The 17,391-nt window shown below is 41.0% G+C and overlaps 2 protein-coding genes across 4 annotated transcripts; one reads left to right on the forward strand and one right to left on the reverse strand.

Moving 5' to 3' along the window:
- Positions 1–2,564: 2,564 nt before the first annotated feature.
- On the reverse strand, positions 2,565–13,358 carry LOC115148924 (tail-anchored protein insertion receptor WRB). Of its 3 annotated transcripts, none has more exons than XM_029691245.1 (5): positions 13,237–13,358; positions 11,077–11,242; positions 4,012–4,079; positions 3,768–3,828; positions 2,565–3,061 (listed from the first exon to the last, which is right to left on the reverse strand). In XM_029691245.1, exons 1-5 carry the CDS (start codon positions 13,324–13,326, stop codon positions 2,988–2,990), a joined length of 459 nt encoding a protein of 152 aa, XP_029547105.1. In that variant the 5' UTR covers positions 13,327–13,358; the 3' UTR covers positions 2,565–2,987. The 3 variants fall into 3 exon arrangements, with proteins under 3 accessions (XP_029547105.1, XP_029547103.1, XP_029547104.1); XM_029691243.1 differs by having other exon boundaries at positions 3,714–3,828; XM_029691244.1 differs by lacking the exon at positions 13,237–13,358 and adding an exon at positions 12,915–13,089 and having other exon boundaries at positions 3,714–3,828.
- Positions 13,359–13,817: 459 nt separating this feature from the next.
- LOC115148926 (non-histone chromosomal protein HMG-14) lies at positions 13,818–17,171 on the forward strand. Its single transcript, XM_029691246.1, has 6 exons — positions 13,818–13,985; positions 15,517–15,543; positions 15,728–15,757; positions 15,860–15,895; positions 15,990–16,097; positions 16,214–17,171. Exons 1-6 carry the CDS (start codon positions 13,968–13,970, stop codon positions 16,259–16,261), a joined length of 267 nt encoding a protein of 88 aa, XP_029547106.1. The 5' UTR covers positions 13,818–13,967; the 3' UTR covers positions 16,262–17,171.
- The last annotated feature ends 220 nt before the right edge of the window (positions 17,172–17,391 follow it).

Here is a 17,391-nt window from a genome sequence, read left to right on the forward strand (position 1 = left end):
ATACCTAGGTGTCTGGTTAGACTGTAAACTCTCCTTCCAGACTCACATTAAGCATCTCCAATCCAAAATTAAATCTAGAATCGGCTTCCTATTTCGCAACAAAGCATCCTTCACTCATGCTGCCAAACATACCCTCGTAAAACTGACCATCCTATGGATCCTTGACTTCAGCGATGTAATTTACAAAATAGCCTCCAACACTCTACTCAGCAAACTGGATGTAATCTATCCCAGTACCATCCGTCACCAAAGCCACATATACCACCCACCACTGCGACCTGTATGCTCTCGTTGGCTGGCCCTCACTTCATATTCGTCGCCAAACCCACTGGCTCCAGGTCATCAATAAGTCTTTGCTAGGTAAAGCCCTGCCTTATCTCAGCTCACTGGTCATCATAGCAGCACCCACCCGTAGCACACGCTCCAGCAGGTATATTTCACTGGTCATCCCCAAAGCCAACTCCTCCTTTGGCCGCCTTTCCTTCCAGTTCTCTGCTGCCAACTACTGGAATGAATTGTAAAAATCACTGAAGCTGGAGTCATATCTCAGCTCACTAACTTTAAGCATCAGCTGTCAGAGCAGCTTACCTATCATTGCACCTGTACACAGCCCATCTGTAAAAAGCCCACCCAACTACCTCATCCCCATATTGTTTTTTTTGCTCCTTTGCACCTAGAGTATCTCTACTTGCACATTCACCTTCTGCACCTCTATCACTCTAGTGTTAATGCTAAATTGTAATTATTTCACCACTATGGCCCATTTATTGCCTTACCTCCCTAATCTTACTACATTTGCACACACTGTATATCGATTTTTCTATTCTATTTTTCTATTGTGACTGTACGTTTGTTTATCCCATGTGTAACTCTGTGTTGTTTGTGTCGCACTGCTTTGCATTATCTTGGCCAGGTCGCAGTTGTAGATGAGAACTTGTTCTCAACTGGCCTACCTGGTTAAATAAAGCTGAATAAAAAATAAATTAAATGAAATATTGCCCTAGTTGTGTCTGTTCTTTTGGCATCTCTCCCCATTGAATTTATTACGTTCTTGTTCGTCTCGGTCACCACTACGTTGATCCACAGAGTACAAAACACACACATTCCTAACACTTAAACACACTGTAACCAGCAATGCTTTAAATGGCAAATCCACCACTTTTGAACCTCATTTTCATTATCTCCAGCACAATACCAGTCTCCATATGTGAAAACGGCACATTTGGTAGCCCTTTCCGTTCATAGCCCGTCATCCCGTATACGGGTTGAAAATAGCAGATTTCGTCATTGATACGTGCCTAAATTGGAACGCAGTGGCTGTACAGTAACATGCTAGACAGTAGGTCCTACATGATGTCAGAGATCAGGTTCACCGCTTCACAGCACTGCATGGGGTCGACTGACAGCCAATATAAACTTGAGCACCGCACGCAACAAAAACATGCCCTCATCCCTCCCACTAATTGGGATACTTTTGCACATTTGTTGTTGTCTGAGTGAGGGAAATGTGTTCTGAAAGATGAGACATTGAGGATTGTAATATCAAATAAATAAAAACAAGTGTGCTTGCTTCAGTTCCTTAATGGCAAAGCTAGGAGAGCTCAAAACAGCACCTTATAGCTGAAGGCTCTTTCCTTGAGTCATAAAAGCGCATTGAAATGACTTTGGAACTGTGCACAGTTTGGAGAGATGTGTGGCCACTTGGAGACACCAGTTAGACCTCTCCCTCAAGCCCCTGTAATTTCAATAAATATTCTTATCATATTACTGAATGTATCCAGAGTATTTTCAGATTTCATTATTGACAAATACTGTGAAAGGTACAGTAAACGTAAAATGCACATAAAATCAACAGTAATGTTAGGATTCAGTCTTGTGTCAGGTGAACAGTTATGTCTTTGGTCTGATCATTTCCCCATAATCTCCAAAGCCTTCTGTTCAATTGTTACCATGGTCATACATGTGTTTTTATAGTTCTTCTGTTATGAATAGGACCAAATTGAAATGTTTCTATAGGCCAATTTCAATGAGTGTAAGGGGTAAAAAAAATCTAGGTAGCCTAGTGGTAAGACCGGTGGGCCAGAAACCGAAAGGTTGCTGGATCAAATCCCTGAGCTGAAAAGGTAAAACATTTGTCGTTCTGCCCCTGAGCAAGGCAGTTAGCCTACCAATCAGGATGCTCTCGATGCTGCAGCTGTATAACCTTTTGAGGATCTGAGGACACATGCCAAATCTTTCAGTCTCCTGAGGGGGAATAGGTTTTGTAGTGCCCTCTTCATGACTGTCTTGGTGTGTTTGGACCATTCTAGTTTGTTGGTGATGTGGACACCAAGGAACTTGAAGCTCTCAACCTGCTCCACTACAGCCCTGTTGATGAGAAACACTTAAAAAAGTATATTTCGTGTAGGCCTACTGCATGACTTTTGATTCACTTTCCGATCAGCATCTAATTTACAATAGACTAGCTAGAGCTTGACCTTGCACTTTCTATAACAGCCTTAACTTTCCGTGACACAGTACCTTTCAAGGATAAATATGTCTTAACTTATAAATCCAGGCACAAATAATGTTTGGCATGTTTTAATTGATATGTCAACCACAAGAATAATTATGGAAGAGGGTTAGAAAAGTAGGCAACCAACAAACACACATGGAAAGCAGAACACTGTCATGTAGGTAAAATAATGATATGGCTTGAATCCTTCAGAAAACGAACAAATTGTAACGAAAGTATTAAGCCACAATTTTTCAGACTAGTTTCATGAAGAGGAATGGATTGGGAAAGAAAGAATATGCAACAAAACAACCCTGCTGGTTTATCAAAATGTAGTGAAGAAAAAAAAAAAGTCTCAACACAAAACATTTAAATATCAAGGCCAGTGTATGAAAAATATTTACAAACCTTGTCATTAAATTGAACAAAATAGCAACAAAAGTACCAACAATTGCATAATTTGGTCTCACAGTAGACAGTAAAGTTCAGGCTGTCAAGCCACCGCTTGGAGAATTATAGCCACTACCTTGTTACAAACAACAAGCCAGCATGTGATTCCAACACCACCTGAAACACAGGCACAAGAGCAGGTGAATGAATAATCATTATATTACCATTTAGATCCAGATCAATGTCATCTAACCTCATTTAAAAGTGTAAACGTTCAAAATTCTCAAAATCACAGCTCAAGCCAAACAATTTAAATCATAAAAATGTGACAAATCCACAGGCAGGGATTTATAAGTGATCCATAGGTATTACTTCTTAGAGAAACAGACTTTTGGGTTTAAATAGAGCTGAGGAAACATCTGCTCAAAAATGACTCTTTAAAGATGAGGGAACTGGTATTCATTCTGCTCTCTTTGAGCTTTAAAACAAAACAGACATTGAGTTGAATGGATTGAGTTGACTGGATTGAATAGCACTAATACAATCCCCATTTACCTCCATTACTGTTCAGTTATATAAACAGTAGAGCTATCTGCATACCTAAAGGAAGCTACAGGTGCAAAGTAGTGTAGGCTATACACTATAAGTTCTGTTATCCTGAAATATCCGTTTGTCTGAAATAGCACTCTATTCCCTATCTAATGCACTACTTTGAAGAGTGTCCTTTGGTTAAAAGTAGTGCACTATATAGGGAATAGGGTGGCATTTGAGCCGCAACCCCTGTTGGTGTTAGAGCCCCTCTCAGGGCAGGTGCTGTAATCTGTTTTACCTGCTACTCCAGATGGGAAGGCCACCATTCGCTCTAGAGGAGAAATCCACTTACTGGGCAAGACCGTCACTGGGTCAGCATAGTATTTCCAGATCAGAGAGATCATCAGCACAGCCTTGGAGGGACGGAAAGGGGGGGGGGGGGGGGGGGGGGAATCAGTCATCATCCCCAGTCCCAAATCTTTATTAAATATTTGCTACTGCAAGATTGTGAAATAATCCTAGCTACTATGAAAATATACCAATAAATGTAAAAATATATATATATAAAAAAAAAAAATCTGCTCTACTTCACTTACCTGCAGAATATAGTACACTATGTTGACGACCCATTTGATTTTGGTCTGCTGACCAGTTCTGGATTTAACTGAGGGAAGAAAGGAAAACACAAACTTCAGACAACAAACTGAAGACTGGGTGTGGTTTCCCCACATGGAGACAATTTGTCACAATGGGACTGTAAAGGTGTCCGCAGGCTTCCCATCCGAAACAGTTTGTAACAGTTTGTGAATATATTATTATGGCATTTTGTGACGTTTTGGTCTTCGGCAAAGGTTTCTTCGGCTGTTCGTGCACACAAAAGCATTTCTTGAGGGAAAGCGAAGTCGGTGAAACCAATTAGTCTCTCGATGAATGACCACAAACACTTCATTGAAGAATCCCTACTGTTCACCAATCACCGACAAAGAGGCATAGACTTTGGCTACCAACTTCGGCTTGCCACTAGAAACATTTGTGTGCACGAACAGCCGAGAAAACCCTTGCCGAAGACCAAAACAAACAAAATCTATAGTCATAATATATATACACGAACTCTTCCAAACGGTCTTTAAGGCTAGCAGGTGAGACTGTACAACAGCTGGTTAGGAGTTGAGCGAGACAGTGACAGAGGTCAGCAGAACTGTTGCCCCTCCACAAAGAAGCTTTGGTCAAGCCACAGGAAGTGTCTGACGTCAAGGTCACTTTTATCTTCATTCATCCTCCACCAGCTCTACCCTGAGGATTATGGGAGATTTCTAATTCAAAAACCTTCATGGATTCATACCGATAGCTACATTCACTTAATCACTTTAGCCAACTACCCTAAAGATATGAAAACTTCTACTAAACATTATTTCCCTGTGCCATTGTCCTTGGAAGATGAATTTGAAATGATAGGAGGTGTGGTAGAGTTACTGTGACTCCAGTGAGAACAGGAATATGCAGCCAATACAGCACATTCTACCCTTAAAATAAATGTCTATGGGGTGTAGTATGAACTACTTAAAATGGCCTCTACGAGTATATACAGTGCCTTCAAAAAGTATTTACACCCTTAGGCTTTTTTCCCCATATTGATGTGTTACAGCCTGAATTTAGAATGGATTAAATGTAGATGTTATGTCACTGATCTACAAACAATACCCCATAATGTCAAAGAGGAATTATGTTTTTAGAAATGTTTACAAATTAATTAAAAATGAAAAGCTGAAATGTCTTGAGTTAATAAGTATTCAACCTCTTTGTTATGGCATGCCTAAATAACTTCAGGAGTAAAAATGTGCTTAACAAGTCACATAATAAGTTGTATGTACTAACTGTGTGCAATAAAGGTTTTTAACATTAATGACTACCGCATCTCTGAAGTTATTAATTACACTTTGCATGGTGTATCAATACACCCAGCCATTACAAAGATACAGGCATCCTTCCTAACTCAGTTGACAAAGAGGAAGGAAACTGCACAGGGATTTCACCATGAGGCCAATGGTGATTTTAAACCAGTTAGAGTTGAATGGCTGTGACAAGAGAAAACTGAGGATGGATCAACAACATAGTAGTTACTCCACAATAATAACCTAAATGACAGTGTGAAAAGAATTCCAATATTCCAAAACACGCATCCTGTTTGCATTAAGGCACTACAGGGCTCCCGAGTGGCACAGCGGTCTAAGGCACCCCATTCTCATTGCAAGAAACGTCACTGCAGTCCTGGTTCGAATCCAGGCTGCATTACATCCGGCCGTGATTGGGAGTCCCATAGGGTGGCGCACAATTGGCCCAGCGTTGTCCGGGTTTGGCCGGGGTAGACCGTCATTGTAAATAAGAATTTGTTCTTAACTTACTTTACTAGTTAAATAAAGGTTACACACACTGTAAAAAAATGTGGGAAAGAAAATAACTTTTTGTCCTGAATACAAAGCATTCTGAGTACCACTCATCATATTTTCAAGCATGGTGGTGGCTGCATCATTTTATGTGCTTGTCATCGGCAAAGACTAGGGAGTTTTGTTAGGGTAAAAAGAAAAGGAACAGAGTTAAGCACAGACAAAGTCCTGAAACAAAACCTGGTTCAGTATGCTTTTCAACAGACACTGAGAGACAAATCCACCTTTCAGCAGGACAATAACCTAAAACACAAAGCCAAATATACACTGGAGTTACTTACCAAGACAACATTGAATGTTCCTGGCTTAGTTACAGTTTTGACTTTAAAAGCGGCTTGAAAATCTACGGCAAGACTTGAAAATGACTGTCTAGCAATGATCAACAACCAACTTGACAGAGCTTGAATTTTAAAAAGAATAATGAGCAAATATTGTACAATCCAGGTTTGCAAAGCTCTTAGGAGACTTACCAAGAAATACTTAGCTGTAATCGCTGCCAAAAGGTGATTCTAACATGTATTAACTCAGAGTTGAATACTTATCTAATGAAAATATATTAGCATTTTATTTATCCATTATTTATTTTGTAGCTTGTGGAAGAGGTGTGATGCTGAATGGTATTTTGTGTAGATTATTGACAATAAATAACAATTAAATCCATTTTAATCCTACTTTGTAACAACAAAATGTGGAAAAGGTCAAGGGGTGTGAATACTTTCTGAAGGCACTTTATCAGTTCCTTTTGGACTGAATAAGGGCCCTGTATTTGGTCGCCACTGTGGTTTGTGGAAGTTGTGTGCTGCTGAATGGCACGTTCTTGAAATGGAGCCCCTTTCCTTTCTGTCTCTGTTACTGTCAGGGGCTCCAGAGATTATCGCGGGAAAATGTAAAAAAGGTGAGTGAGGCGAGAGAAGGCTGATGGCAACAGGCTGCAGCTGTGCAGAAGCCCCCCCAAATGAACACTCAGCTATTACCCTTCCTCTTAACATACACAGAGTGTACAAAACATTAAGAACACCTGCTCTTTCCATGACATAGCTTTAACCTGGATTAACAAGGTCAGTCTATGATCCCTTATTGATGTCACTTGTTAAATCCACTTCACATCAGTGTAGATGAAGGGGAGGAGACAGGGTAAAGAAGGATTTTTAAGCCTTGAGCCACGGATTGTGTATGTCAAATCAAATTTGATTGATCACATACACATTTTTAGCAGATGTTATTGCGGGTGTAGCGAATTGCTTGTGATCCTAGCTCCAACAGTGCAGTAATATCTAACAATTCACAACAATACACACAAATCTAAAAGTAAAAGAATGCAATTAAGAAATATATAAATATTAGGACAAGCAATGTCAGAGTGGCATTGACTAAAATACATTACAAACTGGGTGCTTCGAGCCCTGAATGCTGATAACTGTGGTATATCAGACCGTATACCACGGGTATGACAAAACATGTATTTTTACTGCTCCAATTACATTGGTAACCCATTTATAATTGCAATAAGGCACCTCCAGGGTTTGTGGTACATGACCAATATACCACGGCTAAAGGCTGTGCAAGAACAGCCCTTAGCAGTGGTATATTGGCCATATACCACACCCCCTCGTGCCTTACTGTTTTATTGGAATACAGTATATACATATGAAATTAGTAAAAGAATATGTAAAAATGATTAAAGTGACTAGTGTTCCATTATTAAAGTGACCAGTGATTCCATGTCTATATTTATAGGGCAGCAGCCTCTAAGGTGCAGGGTTCAGTGACCGTGCTAGTAGCCGGCTAGTGATGGCTATTTAACATTCGGATGGCCTTGAGATAGGTGCTGTTTTTTAGTCTCTCGGTCCCAGCTTTGATACACTTGTACTGACCTCGCCTTCTGGATGAAAGCGGGTTGAACAGGCAGTGGCTCGGGTGGTTTATGTCCTTGATTATCTTTTTGGCCTTCCTGTGACATCGGGTGCTGTAGGTCTCCTGGAGGGCAGGCAGTGTGCCCCCGGTGATGCGTTGGGCAGACCGCACCACCCTCTAGAGAGCCCTGCGGTTGCGGGCGGTGTAGTTGCAGTACCAGGCGGTGATACAGCCCGACAGGATGCTCTCAATTGTGCATCTGTAAAAGTTTGTGAGGGTCTTAGGGGCCAAGCCGAATTACTTCAGCCTCCTGGGGGTTGAAGAGGTGCTATTGCATCTTCTTCACCACACTGTCTGTGTGGGTGGACCATTTCAGAAGCTTTTCGCCTTCTCTACTGTGGTCCCATCAATGTGGATAGGAGCGTGCTCCCTCTGCTGTCTCCTGAAGTCTACGATCAGCTCCTTCATTTTGTTGAGGGAGAGGTTATTTTCCTGGCACCACTCCGCCAGGGCCCTCAGCCTACAGGGAGGAGGTATCTCGTCATTGTTGGTAACCAGGCCTACTACTGTTCTGTCGTCTACAAACTTGATGATTGAGTTGGAGGCATGCGTGGCCACGCAGTCATGGGTGAACAGGGAGTCCAGGAGGGGGCTGAGCACGCACCCTTATGGGGCCCCTGTGTTGAGGATCAGCTTAGTGGAGGTGTTGTTTCCTACCTTCACCACCTGGGGGCGGCCCGTCAAGAAGTCCAGGACCCAGTTGCACAGGGCGGGGTTCAGACCCAGGGCCTCGTTCAGACCCAGGGCCCCGAGCTTAATGATTAGCTTGGAGGGTACTATGGTGTTGAATGCTGAGCTGTAGTCAATGAACAGCATTCTTACATAGGTATTACTCTTGTCCAGATGGGATAGAGCAGGGTGCAATGCAATGGCGATTGCATCGTCTGTAGATCTATTGGGGCAGTATGCAAATTGAAGTGGGTCTAGGGTGTCAGGTAAGGTGGAGGTGATAGGCTAGTTAAGGATCTTATCAAAACACTTCATGATGGCAGAAGTGAGTGCTACAGGGCATTTAGTTCAGTTACCTTTGCTTTCTTGGAACAATGGTGGACATCTTGAAGGAAGTGGGGAAAACAGACTTGGATAGGGAGAGATTGAATATGTCCGTAAACACTCCAGCCAGCTGGTCTGCGCATGCTCTGAGGATGTGGCTAGGGATGCCATCGGGCCGGCAGCCTTGCGAAGGATGACATGCTTAAATGTCTTACTCATGTCGGCCACGGAGAATGAGAGCCCACAGTCCTTGGGAGCGGGTCGCGTCAGTGACACTGTGTTATCATCAAAGCGGGTGAAGGTGTTTAGCTTGTCCGGGAGCAAGACGGTGTTCCCTATGTAATCCGTGATTGTCTGTAGACCCTGACACATACCTCTCGTGTCTGAGCCGTTGACTTGTGACTCCACTTTGTCTCTGTCCTGACGTTTTGCCTGTTTGATAGCCTTACGGAGGGAATAACTGCACTGTTTGTATTCGACCATATTCCCAGTCACCTTGCCATGGTTCAATGCAGTGGTTTGCGCAAATGTTGCCATTGATCCACAGTTGTTGGTTTGGGTAGGTTTTAATAGTCACAGTGGGAACAACATCCCCTATACACTTCCTGATGAACTCAGTCCGTGTATACGTCAATGTTATTCTCAGAGGCAACCCGGAACATATCCCAGTCCGCGTGATCAAAACAATCTTGAAGCATGGATTCTGATTGGTCAGACCAGCTTTGAATAGACCTTAGCACGGGTACTTCCTGTTTGAGTTTCTGCCTATAGGAAGGGAGGAGCAGAATGGAGTCATGATCTGATTTGCCGAAGGGAGGGCGAGGGGAGTGCCTTGTAGCCATCCTGGAAGGGAGAGCAACAATGGTTGAGAGTTTTTGAAGCGAGATTACTACAGGCAATGTGTTGATAGAACTTCGGTAGCGTTTTTCTCAAATTTGCCTTGTTAAAATCCCCAGCTACAATAAATACGGCCTCAGGATATGTGGTTTCCAGTTTGCACAAAGTCCAGTGTAGTTCCTTGAGGGCCGTCGTGGAATCGGCTTTAGGGGGAATATACACGGCTGTGACTATAACCGAAAATAATTATCTTGGGAGGTAATACGGACAGCATTTGATTGTGAGGTATTCTAGGTAGGGTGAACAAAAGGACTTGAGTTCCTGTATGTTATCACAATCACACCATGAGTAGTTAATCATGAAACACACCACCGCCTTTCTTCTTCCCGGAGAGTTCTTTATTCCTGTATGTGCGATGTACTGAGAACCCAGCTGGCTTTATGGGCGGGGACAGGATATCCGGAGAGAGTATGTTACAGTCCCTGTTGCCTCTCTGGAAGGAGATCCTCGTCCTGAGCTCGTCTACTTTATTGTCCAGGGACTGAACATTACTGAGTAATATACTCGGAAGCGGTGGATGGTGTACACGCCTTCCGAGTTGGACTAGAAGTCCACTCCGAATACCTCTTCTCCGCCGGCGGTGTCTTGGAGCAGCCTCTGGAATAAGTTAAATTGCCCTGGGGGGTATGATCAAAGGATCCAATTCGGGAAAGTCGTATTTCTGGTCGTAATGCTGGTGAGTTACCGCCGCTTTGATATCCAAAAGTTATTTCCGGCTGTAAGTAATAACACAAAAAAACGTTCTGGGCTAATAATGTAAGAAATATCACACAAAAAAAATTAAATACTGGAAAGTTGCTTAGATGCTAGCAGAGCTTCCATGTCTGTTGGCGCCATTCAGAGGGGGCTAGACAAGATGTTTAAATTTGAACGCGGTATTGTAGTAGGTGCCAGGCGCACCGGTTTGTGTCAAGAACCGCAACTTGACACAACTGTGGGAAGCATTGGAGTCAACATCCCTGTGGAATGCTTGACAGCTTGTAGAGTCCATGCCACGACAAATTGAGGCTGTTCTGAGGGCAACTCAATATTAGGAAGGTGTTGTTAATGTTTTTGTTCACTCAGTGTACATGTGCCTAGTCCCCAATAGAGACATGGAGCAAATGGGTTATTAAAGAGTTTTCCCATCTACTAAATCAGCTGAGAGGGGAGAGAAACAATTGGTGATATTCATAACTTGTGCAATACCACCGCCATGTGTCATTATATTAATAGTGTTGAATTTTGTGAAAATCCAAAGGTTTGGGGAACAATGCATACTTGTCTGTGTTGACTGTAGATAATAAACTATATTGGTTATGTTGAATATGGTGTTGTGTGAGGCCTTTTGGTGTGAAATTTCTAGAACATGTACATAAACGATCATAGCGTTGAGAGGGGTAGAGACAGAGACATAATGCCGTCCACTATTACCATAAGTCTTCAACTTGTCCGTCATCTTGTTGATCTTGCGCTCGAGCCGTGCGTACCTGGCGAACTCGTCCATCATGTTGATGGAAGAAAGCTCCTTCTTCATGGCCTGAATCGCTGCCCTCATCTCCATCTCATCTTCCACATTCTTCTGGAAAACTTTGGACAGCTTCAATAGAAGAAAATACAGCCAAAAATATAAATCTAATGGTTTCTAAGCATGTTTTACACGAGGTGCATTCTGATTCACTTAACTACTGGGCAGTGACTGGCTGGGGTAGCCTGCTTAAAAGTGAACTATGCAGTAAGGTATCATCACAGATAATTATGTTATCAAACTGCAGGGTGTTAGCACAAAAAAATGCAGGGATTAGCACTAATCCATGGCAGATTAAGAGGGATTCATGTGTTTTCTTCAGTTAATGATTTGATGGCAACATACTTGTGTATTGACAGTATTCTATTTGCTATTGGTGTTGCACGATATATCGAAACATATGTACTTTTTTTATACTAGAACAAAAAAAACGGTTCATACTAGACTTGTTACTTTCGGTACTTCTGTAAAAAGCCTGCACTGGGAGTCTGGGCTGCATTCTGTTAGCTCCCCAATCATGTTGCACCAAAGTTAACACACTTGAATAATGTGACAAAGCATGTAGAAATGTTTAAACTGTTCATTACTGTTCGCAAAACAATGTCCATACAGGCAAGAACACTTTACAATGCAAGAAGATACCAGTAGCTTCCAGCTTTGTAGGCTAATTTTCCTTGCTAGCTGACAGTTAAAGCAAACATCAATTCACTTCCCTAGTACTTTGTGATATTATGCAAACCATAACACAAAATATGCTGATTTCCTCCAAAAAATGTATTCATTCACTTATTTATTTGGTCTAGGTCTCTCTCTCAAATCTCTCCCAAAGATTATCTATAGTCTCTGTTGCTCTGATGGGCGCTCTGCTCTTGCCTTTTAATGACGTCATTAATGATTAAAGCAACAGAGCACATTTTTATCAAAGAAGCTACTTCTAAGTAAATGTTGTTGATCAGTACAACAAATAAGTCCCAAACGTAAGAGAAACAGATTGTATATCACCTGTAGCCCCATGAAATCAGCCAACACAAGCTCAATAACTTAATGCATGCACACACTCCTACTGAATATGCATTCACTTGTATTGTGGATAGGACCTAAACTACATCTTAATTTACCCAGTTTATCAAGAGATGTACAATTCAAATACCATAATGTTGTTATGTATTTATATTGGTAAAACCAAAGTCAAACGTATTGTATAATTGAATAATGAATGCATACATGGCTGTCTCAGAAAAACTTTGAAGTAAAACAATTCTAACGTAATGATTTCATGCATTTCACTACACCCGCAATAACATCTGCAAAATATGTGTACGTGACCAATACAAGTTGATTTGATATTGAGCTCAATAGATGCCCAATAATTGAACAGAGCAGTAGCTGAATTTATCTGTCTGGATCAAGCGCCATTCGATTACTTTAGCTAATATGCATTCTTGTTTTGTTGTTAAGGTATCGAGTGTCAAGTATATATTAAACTTGAAGTCAAAATGCTGGTATCATGACAACACTATCTGCTACTGTGGCCTACTATGTGGCCAACACGGGATTTGGTGTTTATGAATCTGACAAGATTTTACATTAGTTTAAATGTTGATTATGGAGAGAAAAAAAAAGTCATTTGAGTCAATATCACTTTGTCATAGCACTAAACCCATGAGATATGCACATTTAACGTTTGACTCCATTATACACGTGATGTTACTTTCCAGATTTCAAACTCAAATTTACTACCTACCCAAATCTGGCATTTACCGTTGTATCGCGGAAATGTCATAGACTGAAAACGCCTATGGTGCTAAAATGAGCAAGGGAGGATCAAGTCAAATAAATTCATAGCGCAGATTACATCGTTTTGGTGAGGGAGATGAACAGTCACAACCAGCCATTAACTGCCGGCGGGTCTTTGTCAATCCCTCCCAGTAGAACGAACGTCATGTCTCTGTGCTAAAATGTTACAGATAAACATGCCCGCGCAACTTAAAAGTTTGAACACACATTTACCGGTACAACTGGGCTACAATTTCTACACAATGTTACCACATGAATGGCATACTCACATAGGAGGAAATTGAAGGTAACAACATTTTGACGAAGTTGCACAAGACCACAGACCCTAAGACCAGCAACCAGACGTACACAGTCGCCATTTTCCTTTGATTATTTACAATAGCCGTCGCTAGGGAAGCACACCCCCTTGTCTTTCTACCCGGTGTAGATCATTTTTTTTACTAAATATTTTGTATTTTTGCCTAGTGACGTTGGCCTGTTTTATTTATTTCCCCCCAAAATCCAACGTGTATCAAAATACTGCATTGTTACTTTGTATTCTGATAATATGGGGTATTGTGTGTATGGAATCTCTCCATATGTGGAGCTTAACATTTTAACCAACATTTTGCCATAAAGGGTATGAGCAAAACAATATGAGGAATGTGTGTCGTGGTTTCCCAACCCTCGTCGAAAGGCAAATAAATATAGATCTGATTGGCATGTAAAGATATCCACACAGGTATCTCGCTATGATTTGAAAATATGTTGACGACTCCTAAAGCCAATCAACGGCCAGGGGCGGAGAGTGTCTTGTCGGTCAGGTTAGCGCTGTAATGAATTGAATAAGAGGGGGGTGGAATCCAATCCGGTTTGAGCTAGTTTTGTTCCAATGGAACATTAACGTCTCGCTACGCTGTAATAGAACGTACTGTTTGAATCTTATACCGAACAGTATTTTTCTTGCTCCGTTTTGGAACATTGCCCTCTTTTTTTCTTTTGACAAATACGCAAAACAGCCATGCCTAAAAGGAGCAAAGTAAGTACAATATTTTTGTATTGATTGTCATTTGATAGATAAAAACATAATTGCATGAAATGCATTTCTTTTTGCACGTACAATTATTGAAATGTAGCCGCAAATGCAAGTTGTTTTGGTCCACTTCGCTGTAACATTGTTACACTGCTGTTGTGTGCAGTCAGGAGTTTTAAAATGTATCACTCTGTTTTGATTTGTGAAGTGGCGGGTTTTCTTCGTCTTATCTTTTTCACGCTGTCATTTTACTCTTCGGAAATTAAGACTTTATATTTATGCTTTATATTTACCTTATCCAGTCTTGTAAATTGGGGAGTGATTTGTCACTTTCCCCCCCCCCATGGTGGTTGTTTAAATGACATTTACTTAAAGCCAGACAAAGAGGTGTAGGGAGTTAGCTATGTCGTGAGATGGCCATTCGGCAGAAATAAAGTTGGTGACATCAATCTTATATTTTAGGCAAATAGGACTACACTTATTGTATAATACCATTGAATTTTAATTGCATTCCGTGTATCCTTTTGACAGTGCAATATCATTCAAATAACTTAATTTGTTGGGATATATGTCCAACGCTCGGTGGGCGGTATGGTATGCACATGCAGAAGACTGCTTCTAGGGTTCTTCAAAAAGGGCACAAAGTCGTGTGTCATGGCTGCCCTTGTGAGGAAGACAAACATTTACGACGTTTGTTGCTTTGTAATATCAAAATTCATAGTTACAACGTAATCTGCTTATGTTCACGCATGCCATGCGGCATCGTGTAGAATAATGTTTGCTTGTGTGGTTTGATTTTATTTTCGTGTGCCCTTCATTTTGTTGGCTCGAGACAATTCTGAGTTATGCAATGGCGATTCGTCGACATCACAGCGCCGCTCTTGTTGCTGGGGATTTTAGTAGATTCTGTAACCATTGAGAGTCGCTGAGGATCTCGGAGAGTTCGAAATTCGAATGAATGGCGGGAACGCAAAGTAGACGGGCTGGTCTGCGAAGAGGACAGTCATGTTGCTTGGCAAATGTCCATTTATCACGAATGAATGCGTTGGGAGGAGGAGTCGGTATTCCCCTCTGTAGCGAGCACAAGCAGCATGGAGAAAATGTCAACTGCATACTCCTCGCGTCCGGTCTCCTTCTCAAAACCCATTGGAGGAAAAGGTCAGAAGGGCTTTTTCCATCCAATGGTGTTTAAGGAGACCAGGGGCACGCAATTGAGTTCTTACCAAGGTAATAATCATTGACAAGTCAATTGATGACTGAAGCAAGTTGACATGTACTGTATTTGTATTAGGTAGTTTATGGATGATGTAAGTGGAACAAACAAGCAGATGTATGACTGTGACCATCACACTATTGCCTCCTTTTACTTTTTTTATTGGCATGGGAAGTATATGTTAACATTGCCAAAGCAAGTGAGGTAGATAAAATACCATTTCTCTAATACTAATGGCATTTAAACTGCCCCTCCCCCAGTAACACCCACCTAACAGTTGTCCTGCTGAGTTGTCACTCATATTCGTCTCTCCTTTTATCACAGGCAAATGCTGATGCTGAGGCAGCAGAGGTGAGTAATGTATTACTCAAATAATATTTTATTTGTATGTTATCAAGGCGCTGGTTCTTTAAGTGTTTAAATGTTCAGAGTACAATTCCATTGCTTTGCCACCAGGGGTCAGCATCAATCATGTTGTCAAAATCTGCTCCCATTCTTATTAAACAATTGGTATTTTCTTTGAAATATTTTGCAGCCCAAGAGGAGATCTGAGAGATTGGTAAACGTGAGTATATTACACACCTTTGTAGACACTTACATTTAAGATGCACCCAAAAACAGACACTTTCAGCTAAGAATCACATGCTAAAATACTTTTTAATTGCAGAAACCAGCCCCTCCAAAGGCAGAGCCCAAGCCAAAGGTGAGGAAGTGCTGACATAACCATGTGAAATGTACATTTAATAGTAAATTAAGTGCAGTTAAGGACTTAAGGTATTGTGTGTGTGTGTATACAGAAGGAGAAGGCAGTACCTAAGCCCAAGAAGGCTAAGGAGGTGAAGAAGGCTGCACCTGAGGAGAAGGAGGTCCCTGCAGAGAATGGAGAAGCCAAAGCTGAGGAAGAGGTAAGGGGCTGATGGGATATGTAGGTATTTTCTCTTACAGATAAATGAAAAAAACAATCCAATTGAGGATATGGTGCTCTCAATTTTTATTTATTTATGATATGTTTGATTTTCAGGAACCTGCCACAGAAGAACCTGAACAGAAAGAAGATGCGGCAGAATAACATCTCTCGAACCACATCTTTTATCACTGCTCCCTATTCCTCTTTTTCTTGTACAATTCAGGGGAATATTTTTATTGACTATTTTCTAAATGCAAGTTTTTTAGTAGTTTGATTGTAGAAACACATTTTTTTAATGAAACAAAAATACATTTGGAGACGGATTTCATTACATCCCACATTTTTACATCTCCGGAACAATTACGGTTATTGTAAATGTCAAAGGTTTTTATTTTTGCCGTGGGGAAGGGGTGGGAATGGGCCAGGTTGCTGCATCAAGAACATGCAAGCACGTTGTTTACAGGATCCGGTTAAAACAGAGAGCTTGCCTGAGAGACTAACATTCCATAGGCTATATGAGGGACGGTATTTGTAACCTGTGTGGTGGGGATGAATTACTCAAGGGGCAACACAGTTTTATTGTTTATAATGAGAAATGTTTTAGAATGTTGTAAGCTGTGTTCCATATGTTAACTATTGTACTCATGGCATTTTTTTTCTTAACCATTCTGCTTAATAAACCTATTCCCTAGCACTGGAGTTCCTCCCTATCAGGCCTGTGCATTGCGTGTAATTGGTTTTGTCTCTGTTCTGTGATAGCATTGCAATAAATGTGTACAGCTGCTGTTTAAAAGGGGTTTCAAACTTTCTATATGCAGTGTGTAATGGTACATTGTAAATGAAATTCTGTGTTCTTAGCCAAGCTAATGACATAAGTGTGAAACATACTGTTGACTATGGTTCATTTTGATGCTGAGAAACTGTACATCCACTTGAGCTGTCAAATACACAAACCAGCAATATTCATGTGGGTTTTAAGTATCAAGTGTACAGTTCTTGTATTCTTTGTTTATAGATGTATCTGTGTCATGATTGGTATAAACAAACCAATAAAAATGTGGTTGTAATCGTTTGATCTCTTCTCATTGTGTGACAAATAGTGATGTGTGAATCCAAACAATCATGTAAATACTGCAGTATTTTAGATATGATTGTCCACAAATGCATTAGCTAAAGAAAAACATGTCAGTTCTGAGACTGACATGGCAAAAGCTAATATCTGTCCTCGATGTGAATAATAAAAATACATTTAAAGAGCAACTGCCACTAAAGAAATGTCTAGTTTTGAAAGC

This window comes from Salmo trutta, chromosome 15 (genome assembly GCF_901001165.1).
Source record: "Salmo trutta chromosome 15, fSalTru1.1, whole genome shotgun sequence".
In the NCBI taxonomy this organism is placed as follows: domain Eukaryota; kingdom Metazoa; phylum Chordata; class Actinopteri; order Salmoniformes; family Salmonidae; genus Salmo; species Salmo trutta.

Bases quoted from the DNA above. Each gene is read 5' to 3' on its own strand.
- LOC115148926 (XM_029691246.1), top strand. The intron at 15,544-15,727 runs GTGAGTAATGTA...AATATTTTGCAG, and splicing joins CTGATGCTGAGGCAGCAGAG to CCCAAGAGGAGATCTGAGAG. The intron at 16,098-16,213 runs GTAAGGGGCTGA...TTTGATTTTCAG, and splicing joins AAGCCAAAGCTGAGGAAGAG to GAACCTGCCACAGAAGAACC.
- LOC115148924 (XM_029691243.1), bottom strand. From the start codon at position 13,326: ATGGCGACTGTGTACGTCTGGTTGCTGGTCTTAGGGTCTGTGGTCTTG. The intron at 4,080-11,076 runs GTAATAGTGGAC...TTCTTCCCTCAG, and splicing joins GGACAAGTTGAAGACTTATG to TTAAATCCAGAACTGGTCAG. The intron at 3,062-3,713 runs GTAAAACAGATT...CCTGTGTTTCAG, and splicing joins CTTCCCATCTGGAGTAGCAG to GTGGTGTTGGAATCACATGC.